Genomic DNA, 18,203 nt, shown 5'->3' with positions numbered 1-18,203 from the left:
TATATTCTGTTGCCCTTTTCAAAAAAAAAAAATTTATACCTCTTAATAGCATTAATATAAAAAGGAGTAATTTGTGACCCTTGTTGTTCACTATACCCGTCACATAAGTGTCTAAAGTACTGTACCATGATCCAAACCACAATATAATGCTAGCTAAATTTAAGGACATTAAAACCAAAGGAAATGATCCCAACTCACAAATTTTTCTTTTTCTTTTGTAGGTCTACCAGATATATTTAAAAAGAAGAGATTACAAATTCAAGGGGGCTTAAAGGCCAAGCAAGGGGGAACAGGCTCGCCAAGGCCTTTATAGAGGCTTTAAACATGGAAAACAAAAATTACAATCTATAATGAGGAGCTCCTGAGGAGTCATCTCCTTTGCAGAGGCAATCCGGCTTTGAGAGAAAATCAGCAGGCTGATTTCCTTCCTCAACTCACAATTTAAAGACTATAAAAACAACTGATTTTAGTTTTTTTTTTATTTTCTAACATGAATTGGTTTAGAATCAAATACAACTCACTTTATTTTAATGGTGCTTACATCTTTCTAGACAAAAAGCATAAAATGCTATCGAAATATGGAAGTAGGATACAAAACTTTAAAATATAGAAATACATATCATTTGTTCGTGTTGAGGCAGAGCTATATGTTGATTTTCATCCTTTTCTAGTCATAGAAAGGACCAAACTGATATGGTTGGATTTATTATTTGATAGATACTCAACATACTTCTGTTCATATGTTCGAAATAAATCATCCATTATCGCCGCTCCAAACTGATCAACAAGCATGGATTCTGTAACAGCTCTTATACCCTTTGCACCACTTGTGGAGATATCAATTTCCATTATTTCGATTCGATCAACACTAAAGGATCCTTCTATCTCAACGATAGCCTCCAATTCTTGAATTGAAGGTGCATAATAGGGTATATTAAATGAATCCACTTTGTCCTGTTCCATCACTCCCTAAATTTGACAAACTTATCAGCAAAACATAAAGAACAATAATATATGAAAAGAGGGGGGGGGGGGTTTAAATGGTTACAATGTGGTGCTGCCTCTACCTGTGAGACCATGTCAATGAGAGTCTGAGTAATCAGTTCCCATTGGAAATAACATTCTGTACTAGATGCGTCTGAGCTTCTTCTGCCAGAAAATGTAAGGACCATACGCCCTCCACGAATTACTTCTTCCGAGCGTGACTTGAGAAACAAATAGAAATCTCTCTGAAATTGCGCCAAGTATGCTCTAAACACGTTGGGAGGGCTTGTCTTTTCTATATGAGTTTTTCCCTTGTTTTGTGAGACGCGCATTTCGTTTTGAAGCCCTTGAGGAACCTGGCATATCTCAATGCTTAAATTAGGATATTCTTCAAAACACGACATGCTTACATGAAGTTTTGAACAAATTTGAGTGTACATAAATTTATGTTCATGCATGAGTTTCCTTATATGAGGAATGCTAAGCTCATGGGATCCCGTGTAAACATGTATACACAAGGAGAGAGAGTATCCACATATATAGCCCAGATCCTTTTCTCCATTTCCGATGTGGGATCTTACAGGGGTGCCCTTTCAACTGATTTTTGCAAGGGCACCCCTGAGTTTAGCATTCCTTATACACGTGTGTGTGTTGGTGCGCCCCGGGGGGGCATTTGCTAGGGAGAACAGCAACACAGGTTGACTTACTCATATACGCAGATGGCCCGTTATATGACAGAGCATCCACACAGGCTCAGATTTTGTCTTGTTCATTTAATTCACCTGATGTGGCTGCTCTCACATGCAACAACCCATCTGTGAAATCTTCTTCGATGACCTTAGCAAATTGAAATCCATATGTGTGTGTGCGTGTGTGTGTAAGTTTTTGGAACAAAAATAATAAGCCACCCTCCCTGAGAACCGGTTCTCAGTCTAAAACTAATTATTGAACTTAAACTTTAGTCCCGGCTTGATTTGGATTTTGAGAACCGATTATTTTGTCTAAAACTAATATACCAATGACAGCTGATTGGGTGAAAGTGCTGACCTGGGAGAGCCAATGGAGACTATTAGAAGAATGAATAAAGTGTAGACTTTCGCTTGGGAAAAGCCTCCCATAAAAGGAACCAGCCACTCCTGCCACGAAACACTGTCCCAAACCGACCTGTTTTTCTTCCTTAAGCCTTTCATAGAAACCTGGTAGATAACTAAAAACGGTGTTAAAATCGTTCCCTGGAAGGTCATTCAAGAACATTTGGAACTCCGGCAACGGATGGTTCAACTCGCGACATTTCATCTTGATAGTATCTATAATATGAGATATCACAAAGAGGGTGTTGGGTCCAGAAGAACAACCCAAGTCTGCTATGCTCAACTTCTTAGGAAATGTAGTGCAATAAAGATCTAGGATTGCATCTTCTAGTATGGGCATCCCTTTGGTTAGTATCGTTTTCTATAAGAAAAGAAAAAGAAAAAAATATCATAATCAAATCATGTAGAAGACCATTGGAATGTACATGTGTGTGTGTGTATATATATATATATGAGAGAGAACGGTTCGTACACATATGTGTAGAGAGTTCTCTACACACTAGCTTAAAATACAGTGGGGGCCCACATTGTTTGGGTGATCCAAGCCATCCATTTTAAAGGCCCTCACATAGATAGGGTGTCTACAAAAAATCAGATCCATAGGATCATCCCAACCCTACGATTTGTGGAGGTAAAATAGATGTCTTTAAACCTTCACAAATTAGTCCATTTTTTGCCTCCACAGTTCGAATGGTTAGGATGATCCTATGGATCTGATTTTTTATGGACACCCTACTATGTGAGGGCCTTAAAAATGAATGGTTTGGATCACCCAAATAATGTGGCCCTCACTGTATTTTAAGCTAGTGTGTAGATAACTTATCTACACATATGTGTGGGAACCGTTTTCTCTCTCTCTCTCTCTCTCTCTCTCTCTCTCTCTCTATATATATATATATATATATATATATATATATATATATATATACTAGTAAAAAAAACCCGTGCGATGCACTGGCCGACAAAGAACTGTACGGACCACATCATAGGTTGATCAAAACAGTCCATGTGATGGAACACAACAGAAACAGGTTGTGCTCGTAAAATCATTTCCATAGGCTGATCCTAGCCCTCCAATCTATAGAGGTTTCAATAATATGTTGTCCCTCTTAGGTGCTCGGAATTCGTCAATATTTTTAAAGGTGTCCGAGTCAGTAGTATTATGTAATATGTTTACAAAAATCCATAGCATTACGTAACATATGCACTCAATCCGTAATTTTTCAAAGAAAAAACGCCGTTGACTTTGTGGACAAATTGTGTCACGCCCCGAACCCAGAATTCGAGGTAAGGTGCACGTGACAGCCGCCGCATGCCCATAGGGTCGCCCCCACAAGTATGCAAGGCTCTTTTACAATCAACTATTCTCAACATTCAGAGTAACTAATAAATGCGGAAATTTTAGTCTCAATTAGAGCTCAAATGAAATACAAATATAGATTAGGTCCATAAGTCTAAATCCAAACAATTCTTATTAGACGACAATCACCTTAATAAAGTAACAAAAGTCTCTAACTCGAATAATGAAAGAAAGCAAGAAATTTCCTAGGCTCCAATCCAAGTGCCTGATCTCAGCAAGTCTACTATCGCTCCTCTGTATCTGAAAATTGTTAAACCACATAATGAGCTAACAGCCCAGCCGGTTTTCCAAATCCAAGCCAGCTAATAGGAAAACGAAAACAATGCTGGTGTAGAAAAGAAGTAACATGCCATAGAAATTTAGTCAATGCAGTAATTGATAAGAAGCAAGAAAATCATTTCTACATAAGCTATATAAGAAAAATACATGCTTTTACAAAAACGGTTCCAACCACTCGGTTATTCAGTTTTCCACTTTGGAAACAATGACAAGAATATATATTTTCAACCAATTGGTTTTGCAGTTTTCCATTTAGAAAACAAATACTTAACAGTCTTCTCTGTGGCCAATTTCCAACCTTATTGGCAAGTAGCGTAACCCGAGGCGAACACTCGTTCGCGGGACTCACAGGTCCTAAAGCGCGCAATGTAATATTATCAATAGCCAGAGGACTCCCTACTGGCCGCCCGAGATCAACCTTACGAGCAGATAAAATTTGACCGGTCTACGTGATCACGTCCAGTGTACTCACCCACTGGCAGGTTGGGCACTAGATCCCCACCAGAGATCAACCTTACTGGCCGAATCCATTCCATACCAAGACTGTATACAAACATACAGAAAGCAATTTAATATTTTCAATACCGTGTCATAAATTTTGAAGACGTTTCAAACCATTGGGGGCTTCCCCGTTCCAAAACATTGAAACCATATCATATATAGAATGCTTTTCAATAGTGTTTCATGAATTTGAATTTCCAAAAATCATGTTAGTCACAAAGCTCTTTTCTTTTCTTTTCTTTTTTTGTATAGATAAGGAAGCATGTTAAGACTAAAACATTTCATAGATCATAGATAATGACAATTTAATCATTTGGAATGACATGCTAAAAGAGAATAGTGAGAAACCTTTTCAAAACAAGTCCCATGTAATGAACTGTAATAAATACTTGCAATAAATTTAAGTATAACAAATATACATAATACACTGACATAGGGTAGGATCACCTACCTTAAGCGAAATCTCCAAAAATTTGCTTTGTAGGGTTAAGTCCACGAAGAAGATCTTCCTGGAATGCAACTTGAGAAGGATAGTGGATGTCACTGTTACTTTGCCCAATTGAAACTCGAAGAGATGATGAAATTGCGAAAGGGAAGAATCTAATTGTTGGCGACTATTCAGCAATATACTTGCTGAAATGTTGACTAAAAGCGGCTGCTTTTGCAAGTGCCACGAGTCCTAAAAATTCTTGACTTTTGTGAGATGTTTGGTCATTAAAGACACGGACAACAAGATGGTGGAAAGCGGTTTATTTACCGGGCAGCAATAGCAGTTTGCAGAGGTTTCTAGGACTGTTTTGCAATGGTTTCTAGGGCTGATTCTAGACTTCTAAAGTGGTGTGGAACTTGGTCTTGTAGGAGAGTTACAAGCATCCCAATGGCCTCAAACACCACCTATATTTCTTCTTTCTAAAGCCCACAACAACTAACCTTCATCCAATGAGAGGAAGAGAGTGGAGAGAAAAGGTTGCAGCCCCGGAAGGTTCCAAACATCCCATACGTTTTTGAGAAGAATAATTGTCTCAAAAGAATTCTTGGTGCTGATATGTAAGGTAAGAGTAGTAACCTACCAACTTTAAGCCAAGTAAAAGAAAGAAGGAAAATCTCAGCCGTGTAGACATTCCTATAAATAGAAGGAATGAATGCTAGACTTATGTCTTTACTAAAATAATGATTTCTACTACCCAAAAAAAATCCAAAATAAAATACTCATATGGAACGTTCCCACATAAATAGAGGTGTTTCCCTTTTTGGGTTGCATTTCTAATGTGTCAAATTTCTGTAGAGTTTCCTTCCTAATTTACCCACCTAGTAACTGATAATGACACCCCATTATGTGCAAATACCCATATGCTCACTATGATAATGACACCCGATCCAAACAAATGGTTGTAAGTTAAAAATTGATGATGACACCCATTAGAAAACAAATAGCTAATTGATAAAGACAACTATATATATAAAAAAAAAAATTTATTACTTGGGACCGGGTATTACAAATTGTATGATAAAAAATTCATAAAGAAGGGTAAAATAGGTATTGTGAAGGCGTAGAATTGAAAATATGGGGCTTTAATGGGGGCCTTTGTTAACAAAAGCAAAAAAAAAGTGATGTGTAATTCTATTAGAATTTTGGAAGAAATTCAATATATATATATATATATATATATATATATATATATATATATATATGAGAAAACATTTCCTACACACTTGTGTAGGTAAGTTACCTACACACTAGCTTAAAATACAGTGGGGGCCCACATTTTTTGGGTGATCCAAACCATTCATTTGAATGGTCCTCACAGAGATAGGGTGTCCACAAAAAATCAGATCCATAGGATCATCCCAACCGTACGATTTGTGGAGGTAAAATGGACGTGTATAAACCTTCACAAATTAGTCCATTTTTTGCCTCCATAGTTTGAATGGTTGGGATGATCCTATGGATCTGATTTTTTGTGGACACCCTATCTATGTGAGGACCATTCAAATGAATGGTTTGGATCACCCAAACAATGTGGGCCCCCACTGTATTTTAAGCTAGTGTGTAGGTAACTTACCTACACAAGTGTTATATAGCAGAGAGAGAGAGAGAGAGAGAGAGAGAGAGAGAGAGAGACCTGCACGACTGAATTATTAGCATAGCTGGTATCTCCCACTCCGCCATTCATGTGAAGAACTTGTTTCACTTCCATCATGGTTCTCTTTTAATGGCCTCCTCCAAATTAGACGAGAGAGATCACACCTTATATTTCTCTCCTATGCCAATATGATTGAGGTAGGATATATATAGCTGGAAAATGTTTGACCTAATCACGGGAATTGAGCTTACCATGTGACATGAACTGTATGAACTTAGTTTTTAATTGAGGGTTGCCCCCAAAAACGGAAATCTGTTTTGTTAAAAAACGAAAAGCATATGCACCTTATCGTGACGAATCCCGTAGTTTTCAAATAGTACTGTATTGACCACACTCTATGATGATCCAAACCATCCATGTGATGGGACACAACGTAAACAGGTAGTGACTTGTGCCCAAAAAACATTTCTATAGGATGATCCTAGCCCTCTAATCTACAGAAGTTTCCATAATACGCAGTTCCTCTATAGATCGGAGGGTTGGGATCATCCTATAGAAATGACTTTTTAGGTACAACCTGTTTACGTCGTGTCCCATCATATGAATGGTTTGGATCATCCTCTAGTGTGGTCCGTACAGTACTTTTTGAAAAATACAGGACTATAAGGGCTTACACCGTATAAAAACTCATTTCCAAACCGAGTTTCATTTTAGAATGTTTTCCAATTTAATTTGTGGCCATGCACAGGTCAAGAGTTTAACGCAAACCGGCCGTCCGGCCAATAAATTTTGCCGTTCACGAAATCATAGTTAAAGAGCAAAATTTCATTTCCTGGCATTAATTGGTACCAGCAGCCAAAATAAATAATTGGCTGCCAATATCAAAATGAGGGAGTGTGAAGACCCACTCCCTAGAATAAGTCCAAGCACCTACGAAAGCAATAATATTAACACTAAAGTAGTTTAATAATTTATGGGGATTTGCTGGCGACCACCCATAAAGCATGTTATCATCAAGTTGCATGTTATTTAAACTCAAAGAACCTTATGCAGCAACGACTTCAATAAAAAATAAAATAAAATATATATATATATATATATATATATATATATATAACAAATTTCAATAACATAGAGGGAAAATTGTCAATTGGTGACACAAAAATGACAAAATAGTGGACGGAGGTTAAAAAACCTTTTACGTAAATACCCCTCAGGAAGAAAAAACCCATCGTTTTAACTTCTCTTTGTTTTTAATTGTTTGGAAGCTTTTTTTCACTTTTTTGTGGCGTGAGGTGGTGGCCAGCGTGAGGTGGTGGCCAGCGTGAAGATCAACCCATTTTATCCGGCGTGGGGCGGCTTCTTACGCTAATCCGAACCTCTCTTCTTTGTAGTTGACCGTATTCCAGCGAGGGCGTCATTTTTTCCGGCATCTTCCCCATCGTCTTAGGTATGGTAGGGTATCATGTTTTGTTTTTTTGTTTTACTTTTATTTTCCTTCTATTAAGTTACTTTTGTGGTTTAGGGTTTTATTTTCACTATTGGGAAGCCTTTACACATATAGGGTTTCATTTTTTATTTTTTCCCTAGTAAGTTGGCTTTGATGAGAAACCGTTGACATCTACTGTTTCATTTTCACTGTGGAGAACTCCCTTTTGATAATCTCCTATTTTCAGTGTTGAGAACCCCCTTTTGAGATTGATAATCCCCCACTTCCATTGTTGATAACCCCATTTTCACTGTTGACAACCCCCTTTGAAATTGATAATCTCCCTTTTCCAGTGTTGAGAACCCGTCTATGTAGTTCATAATCCCCCCATTTCCAGTGTTGAGAACCCCCTGTTGAGGTTGATAATCCCCCATTTTCAATGTTGAAAACCCCATCTAGGTAGTTGATAAACCACATATTTGTAGTGTTGAGAAGCCCCTCTAGGTAGTTATGATAATCCCCATGTAGAGTGTTTTGTTTGAACCTCCATTCAGTGTTATGAAGAGTGTGATAGGGAAACCTTTTAATGTTCATTTTAAGTTACAGGTTTTGATGATCATGGTAAAAACTGTGTTTTTTCATGGAGATTGGTAGAAACTATCAGAGGGGAATTTGTATGCATTTTTTTAAATGGCAGGAGAACTTATTTGTGAATGAGGCAACTTGGTTGTCAATGGCAGGGGAACTTGTTTGTGAATTGCTAGGGAACTTATAAAATTTAAACTGGTTTTATCGTATCTCTTTGTTTATTAAGGGCGTGTTCGGCAACCATCTCCAGAATGGTTTTGTGTTTTTGTAGGTGCAGAGAATGCACAAAGCAAAGAAAAAGGAGAAAATCTCCGCCGGTATGCACAGCCCACTAGGCCCGTTTCTTCCGATTCTCATTTTTCATGCGTATAAGCATGAGATTTTGTGGAGCGAGTCGCTTCCACAGTTCCTCATGTACCCATTTTTGTCCAATAAAATCAGATGAAATGAGAAGCCTTGCCAAACACACCCTAACGTACTCTATAAGAAAATAAAATAAAAAAGGAAGTGATATATCTGCCACTTTGATCAGTTGGTACTACAAGCAGCAATGTATCAATGGCTGCAGATGGGCTGATGTACTTCATGTGGGAGGGGTGTTGATGCCTCCCCGGCTATGAAGTCAGTTTCCCAGATGCCTACGATGGACACCCGCCGCCCCTTTCGATTACTTGGGACACCCAACAGAAGTGTACGTGGCAATCAACCCCATTGAATCTTTCTGTACATCAACCCCTCTGCAGTTGATACACTGCTGCTGGTTGTACCAGGCGATCAAAGGCGTGGATATATCACTTCCCATAGAAAAAATATCCTAATCAAATCATCTAGAAGACCATTGGATTGGAGAGAGAGAGAGAGAGAGAGAGAGAGAGAGAGAGAGAGACCTGCACTACTGAATTATTAGCGTAGCTGGTATCTCCAACTCCCCCGTTCATGTGAAGAACTTGCTGCACCTCCATGGCTAGCTCTCCTTTAATGGCCTCTTTCAACTACAAGAGATACAACACACCTTATATTTCTCTCCTATATCAATGGATTTGAAGTAGGATTTATAATGGAGATATTTTTGAGCTAAACCACTTGAATTTACCTAAACCACGTGAATTTAGCTTTAGAAGAGACATGAACTCTATTTATTTATTCATTTTTTTCATTGTCGACGTGAACTGGTCAAATGTTTAATGCAAGACGGTGTTTAGATGACATTAAAAAGTATGAAATTAAAGGACAATTTTTTTTAATTACCTGCCATGTCCATTTAGATGCATTATTTACTTAGTTTGGACTGATGATCTCCTAATCATTTCCTAATCTCTTTCTATGTTTATTACTTTTGAGTGTTTACCATATGTTATGCATTATTGCTCTAAAGATGGGGTACCATATATACAATGGGGCACACCTTTGTATATTCTATTGGAATACGTAATCTTATGAAATCTTATCTATATATTCTAACATCAGGAACCATATGCTATGCATTATTGCTCTAAAGATGGGGTACCATATACAATGGGGCCCACCTTTGTATATTCTATTGGAATACGCAATCCAATGGTCTGATCTTATGTCATTCATTATTGCTCTAAAGATGGGGTACCAAGTCCAAAAAAATTATTTAACAATGCTCACCTATCTTATGAGATCTTATCTATTCTAAAATTAGAAAGTTAGGTTAGATGGGACTCCTTTTGATAACCTTGTTTGTTCTTATATATCTTTCTTTATTTGTTCTTATCCTAAGAGTTAAAGTGTTATTAAGAGTTTTGGTGAGTCTACAGCAAATTTTCCCAGCCGTCCCAAACTTTTACCTAGTAGCCCCCAACTTTGACCTAATTGAGCCCAATTCTAACAGTTTTTAAGGAATAGATTGTTTTCACCGGTTTTTTGTAGTGGTAAAATTTTATATTTACCTTTGGGTAACTGATATTTCTCAAAACAAATAACTAAAATAAAGAAGTTTCAATGGTTTATATTTTTCAATGGTTTCTTTGGAGGAAATTATTCATTTATTCAGAATGAACTCATCTTAACCAAGTATGATTGATTCGGTGTATAAACCATCCCATTCTCCAATCTTCAAATTGAATCCAAGCCATTTAATTGATGGGATATATCTTGGGTGGGCCATAGTGTTAAACCTCGCCGAGTCAACTTGAAACTCGCCCGAGTTGACTCAAATTGAGAGTAAACGAGTTGACTCACCGACAACTTTTCCTCACAGTCTCCTATTTTCCAACAAGAAAATTAATCTAAACCATTTAATTGATTGGTTATCTCTTTGGTTGCCTATGGAACCAAACCTTGTTGAATCAACTTGGAACTCGGCTGAGTTGACTCAAATTTCCAGTAAATGAGTTGAATCACCAATCATTTGATTGTGGATTAAGGTTCCTTGTAGATTCAAGTGTTTATTTTATCAATTTCATCTACCGGGTTGAAGATGGCATTCTTTGCCTTTTCCGCACTCTTCCACTGCGTCATCAACACACTTTGAGTCAAGTTGAGTTCTATAGTTTTTGAACTATGAAACTGAAACCGGTGGTTATGCTTCCAAGAATCCAACTGATACCTTGGCTTTGGACTATTAACAAAAGTTATATGGCGGAGCGATAGAGGTGTGGAATCTGGGTTCATGAGCATGTGCATTCATTATACATTAGAAATAGTTCATACGATATTTTTTGTTGTATAGTATGTAGGCACGATAATTCCTATTATTTAAAGTGCACGAGAGTTTTTTTAATTTTAAATACATAGGGTAAAAATGGCATGCATTTTGTTCTTATGTATCTTTCTTTAAGAGTTGAAGTGTTATTAAGAGTTTTGGTGATTCTACAACAAATTTTCCCAGCCGTCCCAAACTTTTATCTAGCAGCCCCCAACTTTGACCTAATTGAGCCCAATTCTAACAGTTTTTACGGAATAGATTGTTTTGACCGGTTTTTTGTAGTGGTAAAATTTTATAAAGAAAATTCTCAAAAAAATGTGATTTTTATCTGGAAATTTGAAAAAAGGGTGAGGTTGGCTAATTTCTCAAGAAGGCGTGAAACGCATCACAAGGATTGTTTTAGGACCAAAATGCCCTTGTGTTGGTTTTCCCCCAAGAAAATAAGCAACGGATCCCAATGCATTTCACTTAACATTTTGACATTTTTACCTTTTTCTGCCCCATGCCAAAATGAAACTCCATTGTCTAGGAAATATTGTAAAAATCCATTCAAATTCCATCGCAGAGAGGTGACAGTCCATTTTCCTAAAATCAAGATTTTATAGGATCTCTTTATTTTTCTTTGGCTATGAAACCTAAGCTTATCTTCTAGGTCCATTGTGATACAATTGCATAGTTTTAACATGTTCCTTACAATACTATGATGTATTGTCATCATCTTGTGTATTTATTAGGGATTTGTTATGATTTTGTTAGGCATTTGTTATTGTCATCATCCTCTTTACAATGCTATGGTGTATTGTCATAATCTCTCTATCTCTTTATTGTCCTCTATGTTTCTATTTAGAGTAAACCTGGATGACAATCATGTCTATACAATTACAACCACTATTTAAATGTCTAGAAGCAATATTTTGTTCTTAGAACCACTGTTGATATCTGGGAATCAATATTTAAACACTCAGAAGCACCAATTATACCTAGGAACCACTATTTACCACTCTGTAGTGGTTCCGAGGTATAAGTAGTGGTTCCAAGGTATAAATAGTGGTTCCAAAGTAGAGATATTGCTTCACACAATATAATAGTATTTTAGAGGGTGCCAAAGTTGCAATGAATGAACAATGGGTTAAATAGTTGTCTAAACAGTCAGATCTTATGGTGGTTCATAGTTTAGATGGCCTAATACTTGTTCCGAGAGTTTAAATTGTAAGATTGAAAAGTTATGCAGTCAAAACCACTATAATAAGGGAGAATGACTGTATTTATAGGATTTTAAACACTCAGAAGCACTCATTATACCTATGAACCACTATTTACCACTATATAGTGGTTCCGACGTATAAATAGTGGTTCCAAGGTGTTAATAGTTGTTCCAGAGTAGAAATATTGCTTCACGCAATCTAATAGTACTTCATTGGGTGTCAATCTTGCAATGAATTATGTAGTGGTTCTTAGGAAACTAATTATACCTAGGAACCATTATTTACCATTATGTAGTGGTTCTGAGGTATAAATAGTGGTTCCATAGTAGAAATATTACTTCACACAATCTAATAGTACTTCATTAGGTGTCAATGTTGCAATGAATTTATGAACAATGAGTTAAATAAGTGTTTAAACAGTCAGATCTTATGGTGGTTCATAGTTAAGATGGCCTAATACTTGTTCGGAGAGTTTAAATTGTGATTACAAGAAGTTATGCAGTCAAAACCACTATAAAAAGTGAGAATTGTTATATTTATAGGGTTTCAATTACCTAGGAACAATTAATTATACCTATGAACCACTATTTACCATTAGGTAGTGGTTCCAAGGTATAAATAGCGGATCTAAGGTATAAATAGTGGTTCCAAGGTTTAAATAGTGGTTCCAAGGTTTAAATATTGCGTCACCCAATCTAATAGTATTTCATTGGGAGTGAAAGTTGTCATGAATTTATGTACAGTTGTAAAATATTAACTTAAACCCTCAGATGTTATGGTGGATGGAGGGGAGTGGAGGGATTTAGGGTTTGGGGAGTAAATGCACGGTTGTAATGGGAGGGGAGGTGTGGAACTGGTCTTTATGGGGAGTGGTTTCCGCAAACGACGTTTGGTTTTAAAAGAAAATCGCCAAAAACAGGTCAATCTACAGGTCGACCTTATCATATGTCTTAATCCGTAGAGGTTTCTATATTGTGCCGTCCATTTTAAACCTCTACAAATCGGAGGGTTAGATAATTCTATGAAGAATATTTTCTGGCAACACCCTATCAGCTGTGTCAAGGCTCAACAAATGAAAGGTTTGGATCACCCAATTAATGTGGGACCCACTCTATTCTTGAGCTGCACGTGCAAGCACGACTGCCCACCGTATAATTTCAAATTTATTTGATTTACCAAAAACTAATACGACCAGAGACTAAGACTTGGAGAGGCAAAGAGAGAGAAGGAAAGTGCTTAGTCATTCACGGCAAGGTCACACCAATCTTCATTTCTAAACCTGCCCGGAGATAGGTATGTAGAGGCTTTTGGTTTTATTATTATTTTTTTGTTTTGATCTTACAATCCTAAACCCTTGATTTTAGTAGGGTCTAATGCTTTGCCCATTTGGCATGTGAACATGACCATGTGAGTTGCCTTGTAATGGCCCACCAGATTAACCGTCTAAATTAAACACAAATCTCGTTTCTATGTGGTTAGCGCAAATGATTGAACAGCTCGGATCATTTCATCTCAAGATATATGAGTTTCCAATCACGGCCCATCAAAAGGTACAGTACGGCCCACTCCATAGGATGATCCAACTCGTCCATTTGTTGGGCTACAACGTAAGTATGTTGTGCCCCAATAATCATTTCAATAGGATGATCCTAACCCTCCGATTTATTGAAGTTTCCATAATGTGCAATCCCTCAATAGATCAGACGGTTAGGATGATCCTTATAGAAATGGTTTTTCTGGCACCACCTATTTACGTTGTAGCCCAACAAATGGACGGTTTGAATCGTCCTATGGAGTGGGCCGTACCGTAGATTTTAAAAAATACGTGTTTGAACGGTCCCGCATCGTATAATTTCTCATTATCAGAATACCAAAACCGAAGCAAAGAGTATTTTTTTGAGGAATGCTAGACCCACAGGAGCCCTTGCTAAAAATCAGGGACAGGGCGCCCTCATTGGTCAAAACCAATTTAGGATGCGTAGAAAATCACGGTCATAACTGCCATAAATGATTTTTTGCAGGAGCTCCTGTGAGTCTAGCATTCCTCTATTTTTTTTATTTTTATTTTTTTACTTTTTAACAAATAAAGGGTATTCTTGTCTTTTTAGAATTAAAAATACTCAGCTGTGCATTCTATCAAGAGATTTCTTCCACGTGACCTGATTTGCAAAATATAGCCAAATGACATGACTTGATTTGCAAATTAGCAAATAATGAGACTCTTCTTGCGGAAAGGTCATAGTTTGGAGACTCTTTTTACAAAAAAAGAGTCATATATACACTAGAGAGGGCTGGACCAGGAATGAAAAGGGGGCGAATATATCACTGCCCAAAAGTGAGATATTATATGGTGCAAGCCCTTATAGTCCCATATTTTTCAAAAAGTACTGTACGGACCACACTACATGATGATCCAAGGAAGATGAAAACTCGTAAAGGTAACGAGGTGGTTTGTAACTACATAAAATGGTTTGAGCTGATGCCATGTTGGATCGAATGCTAGATAGGGGGCTATCCACATCAGTGTCAACAGTAAAAGCCCCATCTAGCTATATAATAATAGAAGATAGATACTAACCATGTATTTTCCATTGTCATTGTTTTCTTTCTCAGAATTTTTTTTATTGAAAAACCTTTTCCTCTAGAAATTTGGTTTAGCATTGATTTTATATAAGGCTACAGTCTCCTTGGCACACCGAATCAAATCTTTCTGGCTCAGTCCGTATAGCTTGCAACACGCCTCGCAAGTAGTGCACTCGCACTCACCATTGCCATAGAATTAGGAATTTCATCCACTTGCAATTGCTCCATAGATTATAGAATCATCGCCTTCCTGGATCTGCAGTAGATAGAACTCCCGCAGAGCCTAGCTATGATACCAATTGACGCCGGATGGGCGTGCGATCGACAATGACAATGACGATGACGATCAGTGTCAACAGTAAAAGCCTCATCTAGTATTGCCATCATTAATCCTGACATAAACAATTGAATTCTGAAAATTATTAGGAGAAGCCCTTGGCTTTTCAAAATATAGTGTTTGCTATTTTTCTTTGATACGGGATCCACTACTTTTTTCTTTTGAACTGATAAAAGAAGAATAAAAAAGATATGCTAGGGGCAGCCCGAAAGTAAAATTGACATAAGAAGACAAAGCAAAAGAGAAGAAAAAGTAAAAACAAAAAAGACTACAACTTAAGCATGTTGTACCAAACAACTAGTGTTTCCTTCACGATGTGTATGAGTGAAGGAACACTCATCAAAACTAATAAAAATGTCACTTATCTCTCTAAAGTTTCTCCTCATTCATAACCCTATTCTCACTATGGACTGGTTATTTAGTAGAAAAATTATGTCCAAAACCTCCCCCCCCCCCCCCCCCGTGTGAACTTTGACTTGATTGAAACCATGTTCAAATATCATGCCTCTTTTCTCAACTAATAAAGAGAATCATGTTCTCCTTTCTTTCCCAATTAAATCAATGCACCTAACATTCCTCAAGCCTTCTCTAAATTGTTGTAAAGTGAAGCTTCATGATAATCTTCTAACACCATAGTCGTAGAAACCACGCCATTTACCCTCTGGGCTATCTAGCTGAAAAGTAATTATTGGGTAGTCAATAAAATTAAGGCACTTTTGTTTTGGATTTTGAGGAGTCAGTCCAAAACTAGGAATTCCCTTGGTTCACATTCTAAAAACTTTGCCTACTTCGTTTGATCTCCATAGGAATTGAATTGGCCAATAAATTAGCTTTCCTATTCTTTTCCTTTGGCCAACATTTATGCAGTTCAAATTCAAGTATTAGAAGAACAAGAACAAAGATCTTGCAAGAACCGAAATAAACTTGAATTATTTATACAAGGGAAAGAGATGAGAAAAGAAAATGGTCCTTTGTATCTTCTTCTACTATATGGGTTTGAAAAATAAAAAATAAAAAACAGGGTTTTAGTAAGAGATGAAAACATAGAACATCTCTATGGAGGAAAATGCTTACCTGTTTGTGTCGAGATGAGAAGAAGATACGGATTGAGAAAGAAAAAAATCTAAGTCTAGCAGTTGAAACTTGAAAGAAACCTTACCGAAAATTGAAAAATCAACGAGCATTTTGCATTTTCTTGGTGGTTTTCTTGGGTGGCCTACAGGCTCCATCCTTACCACACAAATTTCTGCAACTGTTCACGTGTTTTGAAGAGGGAAAAAAACAAACCCTCTAGAAAGAGACCGGAACCAAATCGGTCGAGACCGAAACCAAAATCATATATACCCGAAATGGTACAATATTTTGACTGAAATTTTGGTCAAAATTTTGTTTATCCCTAAATTTTGTCTGAAATTTAAGGATTTCACTCAAAAATCTCGATTTTTATTCATTATTTAATATTATCCCGTAACTTCGGCCGATATTACCTAAATTTCGTTAATTTCGGCTGAAATTTTGTACGAGATAAAGTATGAGTTTATTTGATTTCATCGAATTTCTGCCAAAATTTCGAAATTTTGGTTTCGATGAGGTGAGAAACCGGTACTGAAACCGAAATTTAAAACCATGGCTTTACCCATGGTGAGGGACCATGGGAGAGGGATTGTTGCTAGAGGGACTGAGTTAGGATAGGACATGGAAACATAGAGAAATTATATCGTGGCCACCCATCAAGTCCCTTGTAGGTGGTACGATGGAAGTACCATCCTTGATATTTGATCCAACAGCAGCCTCTTAAAAAGTGGTCTGCTGTTGGATCAAATATCAAGGGCGGTACCGCTAGCACAGTACATGACAGTTGAGCACCATATAAAAACTCAGAAACATTCTGGGGTGGTTTGTGACTATATGAATGTTTTGACCTGATGCCATGTTGGATCGAATGCTAGATGGGGGGACTATCCACATCAGTGTTGACCATAGTTAGCAAAACTCTGTTTTAAACAGTGATTTTTTGAAAAAAATACTCGTTTTATTGGTGTGCCGTCCAATACTCGTTTGAAACTTTCACAATGCAAAAAAACTCCGTTTTTATTAGGCAAATGTTTGAAACACGTTTAAAATGTATTTTAAACATGTTTTTTTGCCAGCTTTCAAATTTTACCCCCACCATATTTTGTAATTGACGAAATTTTAAACTCATTTTCTTGTGTTTCTGTTTTTTTGAACCGATACCGTTTTAAACTCGAAGTTTTTTGCCGAATCACGATTTGCTAACTATGATCTAGGTATATAATAATAGATAGATACTAATCATGTTTTTTCCATTGTCATTGTTTTCTTTCCAATAAAAATTTTTATTGAAAAACTTTTTCCTTTAGAAATTTGGTTTAGTATTAATTTAGTAGGGTTTGGCCTACCATTTTACACCACGTGTTATTGATGGGATGGGGGCCACCCTTTACACCTCATGTTTTTTTATGGGGAGGGGCCTGCCATTTTACACCTACGATTTTGATGGGGTGGGACACACTATTTTAGCCCAAATTTTATTGGTGAGGTGGGAACCACCATCTCTACCCAAACCTGTGAATTACGGTGGGACCCACCATTTTACACCTCATGTTTTCATGTGGTGGAGCCCGCCATTTTTCACCATTCATAGCATGGGTCCGGAATACTAATTGTATTAAAATTAAAGAAATTCCGGTATGCTGTATAGAAAAAGTAACGATGTGTATACATGCAATTTATACCTCTTAATAGTATTAATATAAAAAGGAGTAATTTGTGACCCTTGTTGTTCACTAGACCCGTCATATAAGTGTCTAAAGTACTGTACCATGATCCAAACCACAATATAATGCTAGCTAAATTTAAGGACATTAAAACCAAAGGAAATGATCCCAACTCACAATTTTTTTTTTTTTTTGTAGGTAAGCTGGGTTTAGGGAGGACTCCTATCAGATATATTTAAAAAGAAGAGATTACAAATTCAAGGGGGCTTAAAGGCCAAGCAAGGGGGAACAGGCTCCCCAAGGCATCGAAGGAAAAGAGAGAGGGCCTTTATAGAGGCTTTAAACATGGA

The 18,203-nt window shown here is 37.1% G+C and overlaps 1 protein-coding gene across 2 annotated transcripts; it reads right to left on the bottom strand.

The window, feature by feature from the left end:
* Nucleotides 1–491: 491 nt before the first annotated feature.
* On the bottom strand, nt 492–9,403 carry LOC143857971 (putative jasmonic acid carboxyl methyltransferase 1). Of its 2 annotated transcripts, XM_077368537.1 has the most exons (5): nt 9,204–9,403; nt 3,565–3,675; nt 2,032–2,436; nt 1,068–1,340; nt 492–969 (listed from the first exon to the last, which is right to left on the bottom strand). In XM_077368537.1, exons 1-5 carry the CDS (start codon nt 9,276–9,278, stop codon nt 658–660), a joined length of 1,176 nt encoding a protein of 391 aa, XP_077224652.1. In that variant the 5' UTR covers nt 9,279–9,403; the 3' UTR covers nt 492–657. The 2 variants fall into 2 exon arrangements, with proteins under 2 accessions (XP_077224652.1, XP_077224653.1); XM_077368538.1 differs by lacking the exon at nt 3,565–3,675.
* Between the last annotated feature and the right edge of the window lie 8,800 nt (nt 9,404–18,203).

This window comes from Tasmannia lanceolata, unplaced genomic scaffold (assembly GCF_043159265.1).
Source record: "Tasmannia lanceolata isolate RefF3 unplaced genomic scaffold, GAP_Taslan_0.1 ptg000025l, whole genome shotgun sequence".
NCBI lineage: Eukaryota > Viridiplantae > Streptophyta > Magnoliopsida > Canellales > Winteraceae > Tasmannia > Tasmannia lanceolata.
This window is presented reverse-complemented; position numbering and strand designations above follow the sequence as displayed.

What these genes read in the sequence shown, in the direction of transcription:
- LOC143857971 (XM_077368537.1), bottom strand. Translation starts at nt 9,278, where the DNA reads ATGGAGGTGCAGCAAGTTCTTCACATGAACGGGGGAGTTGGAGATACC. An exon ending in CTAATAATTCAGTAGTGCAG is followed by an intron (nt 3,676 to 9,203) that starts GTCTCTCTCTCT and finishes AACAATTTTCAG; the next exon opens with ATACAGAGGAGCGATAGTAG. An exon ending in ACTTTTGTTACTTTATTAAG is followed by an intron (nt 2,437 to 3,564) that starts GTGATTGTCGTC and finishes CTTTTCTTATAG; the next exon opens with AAAACGATACTAACCAAAGG.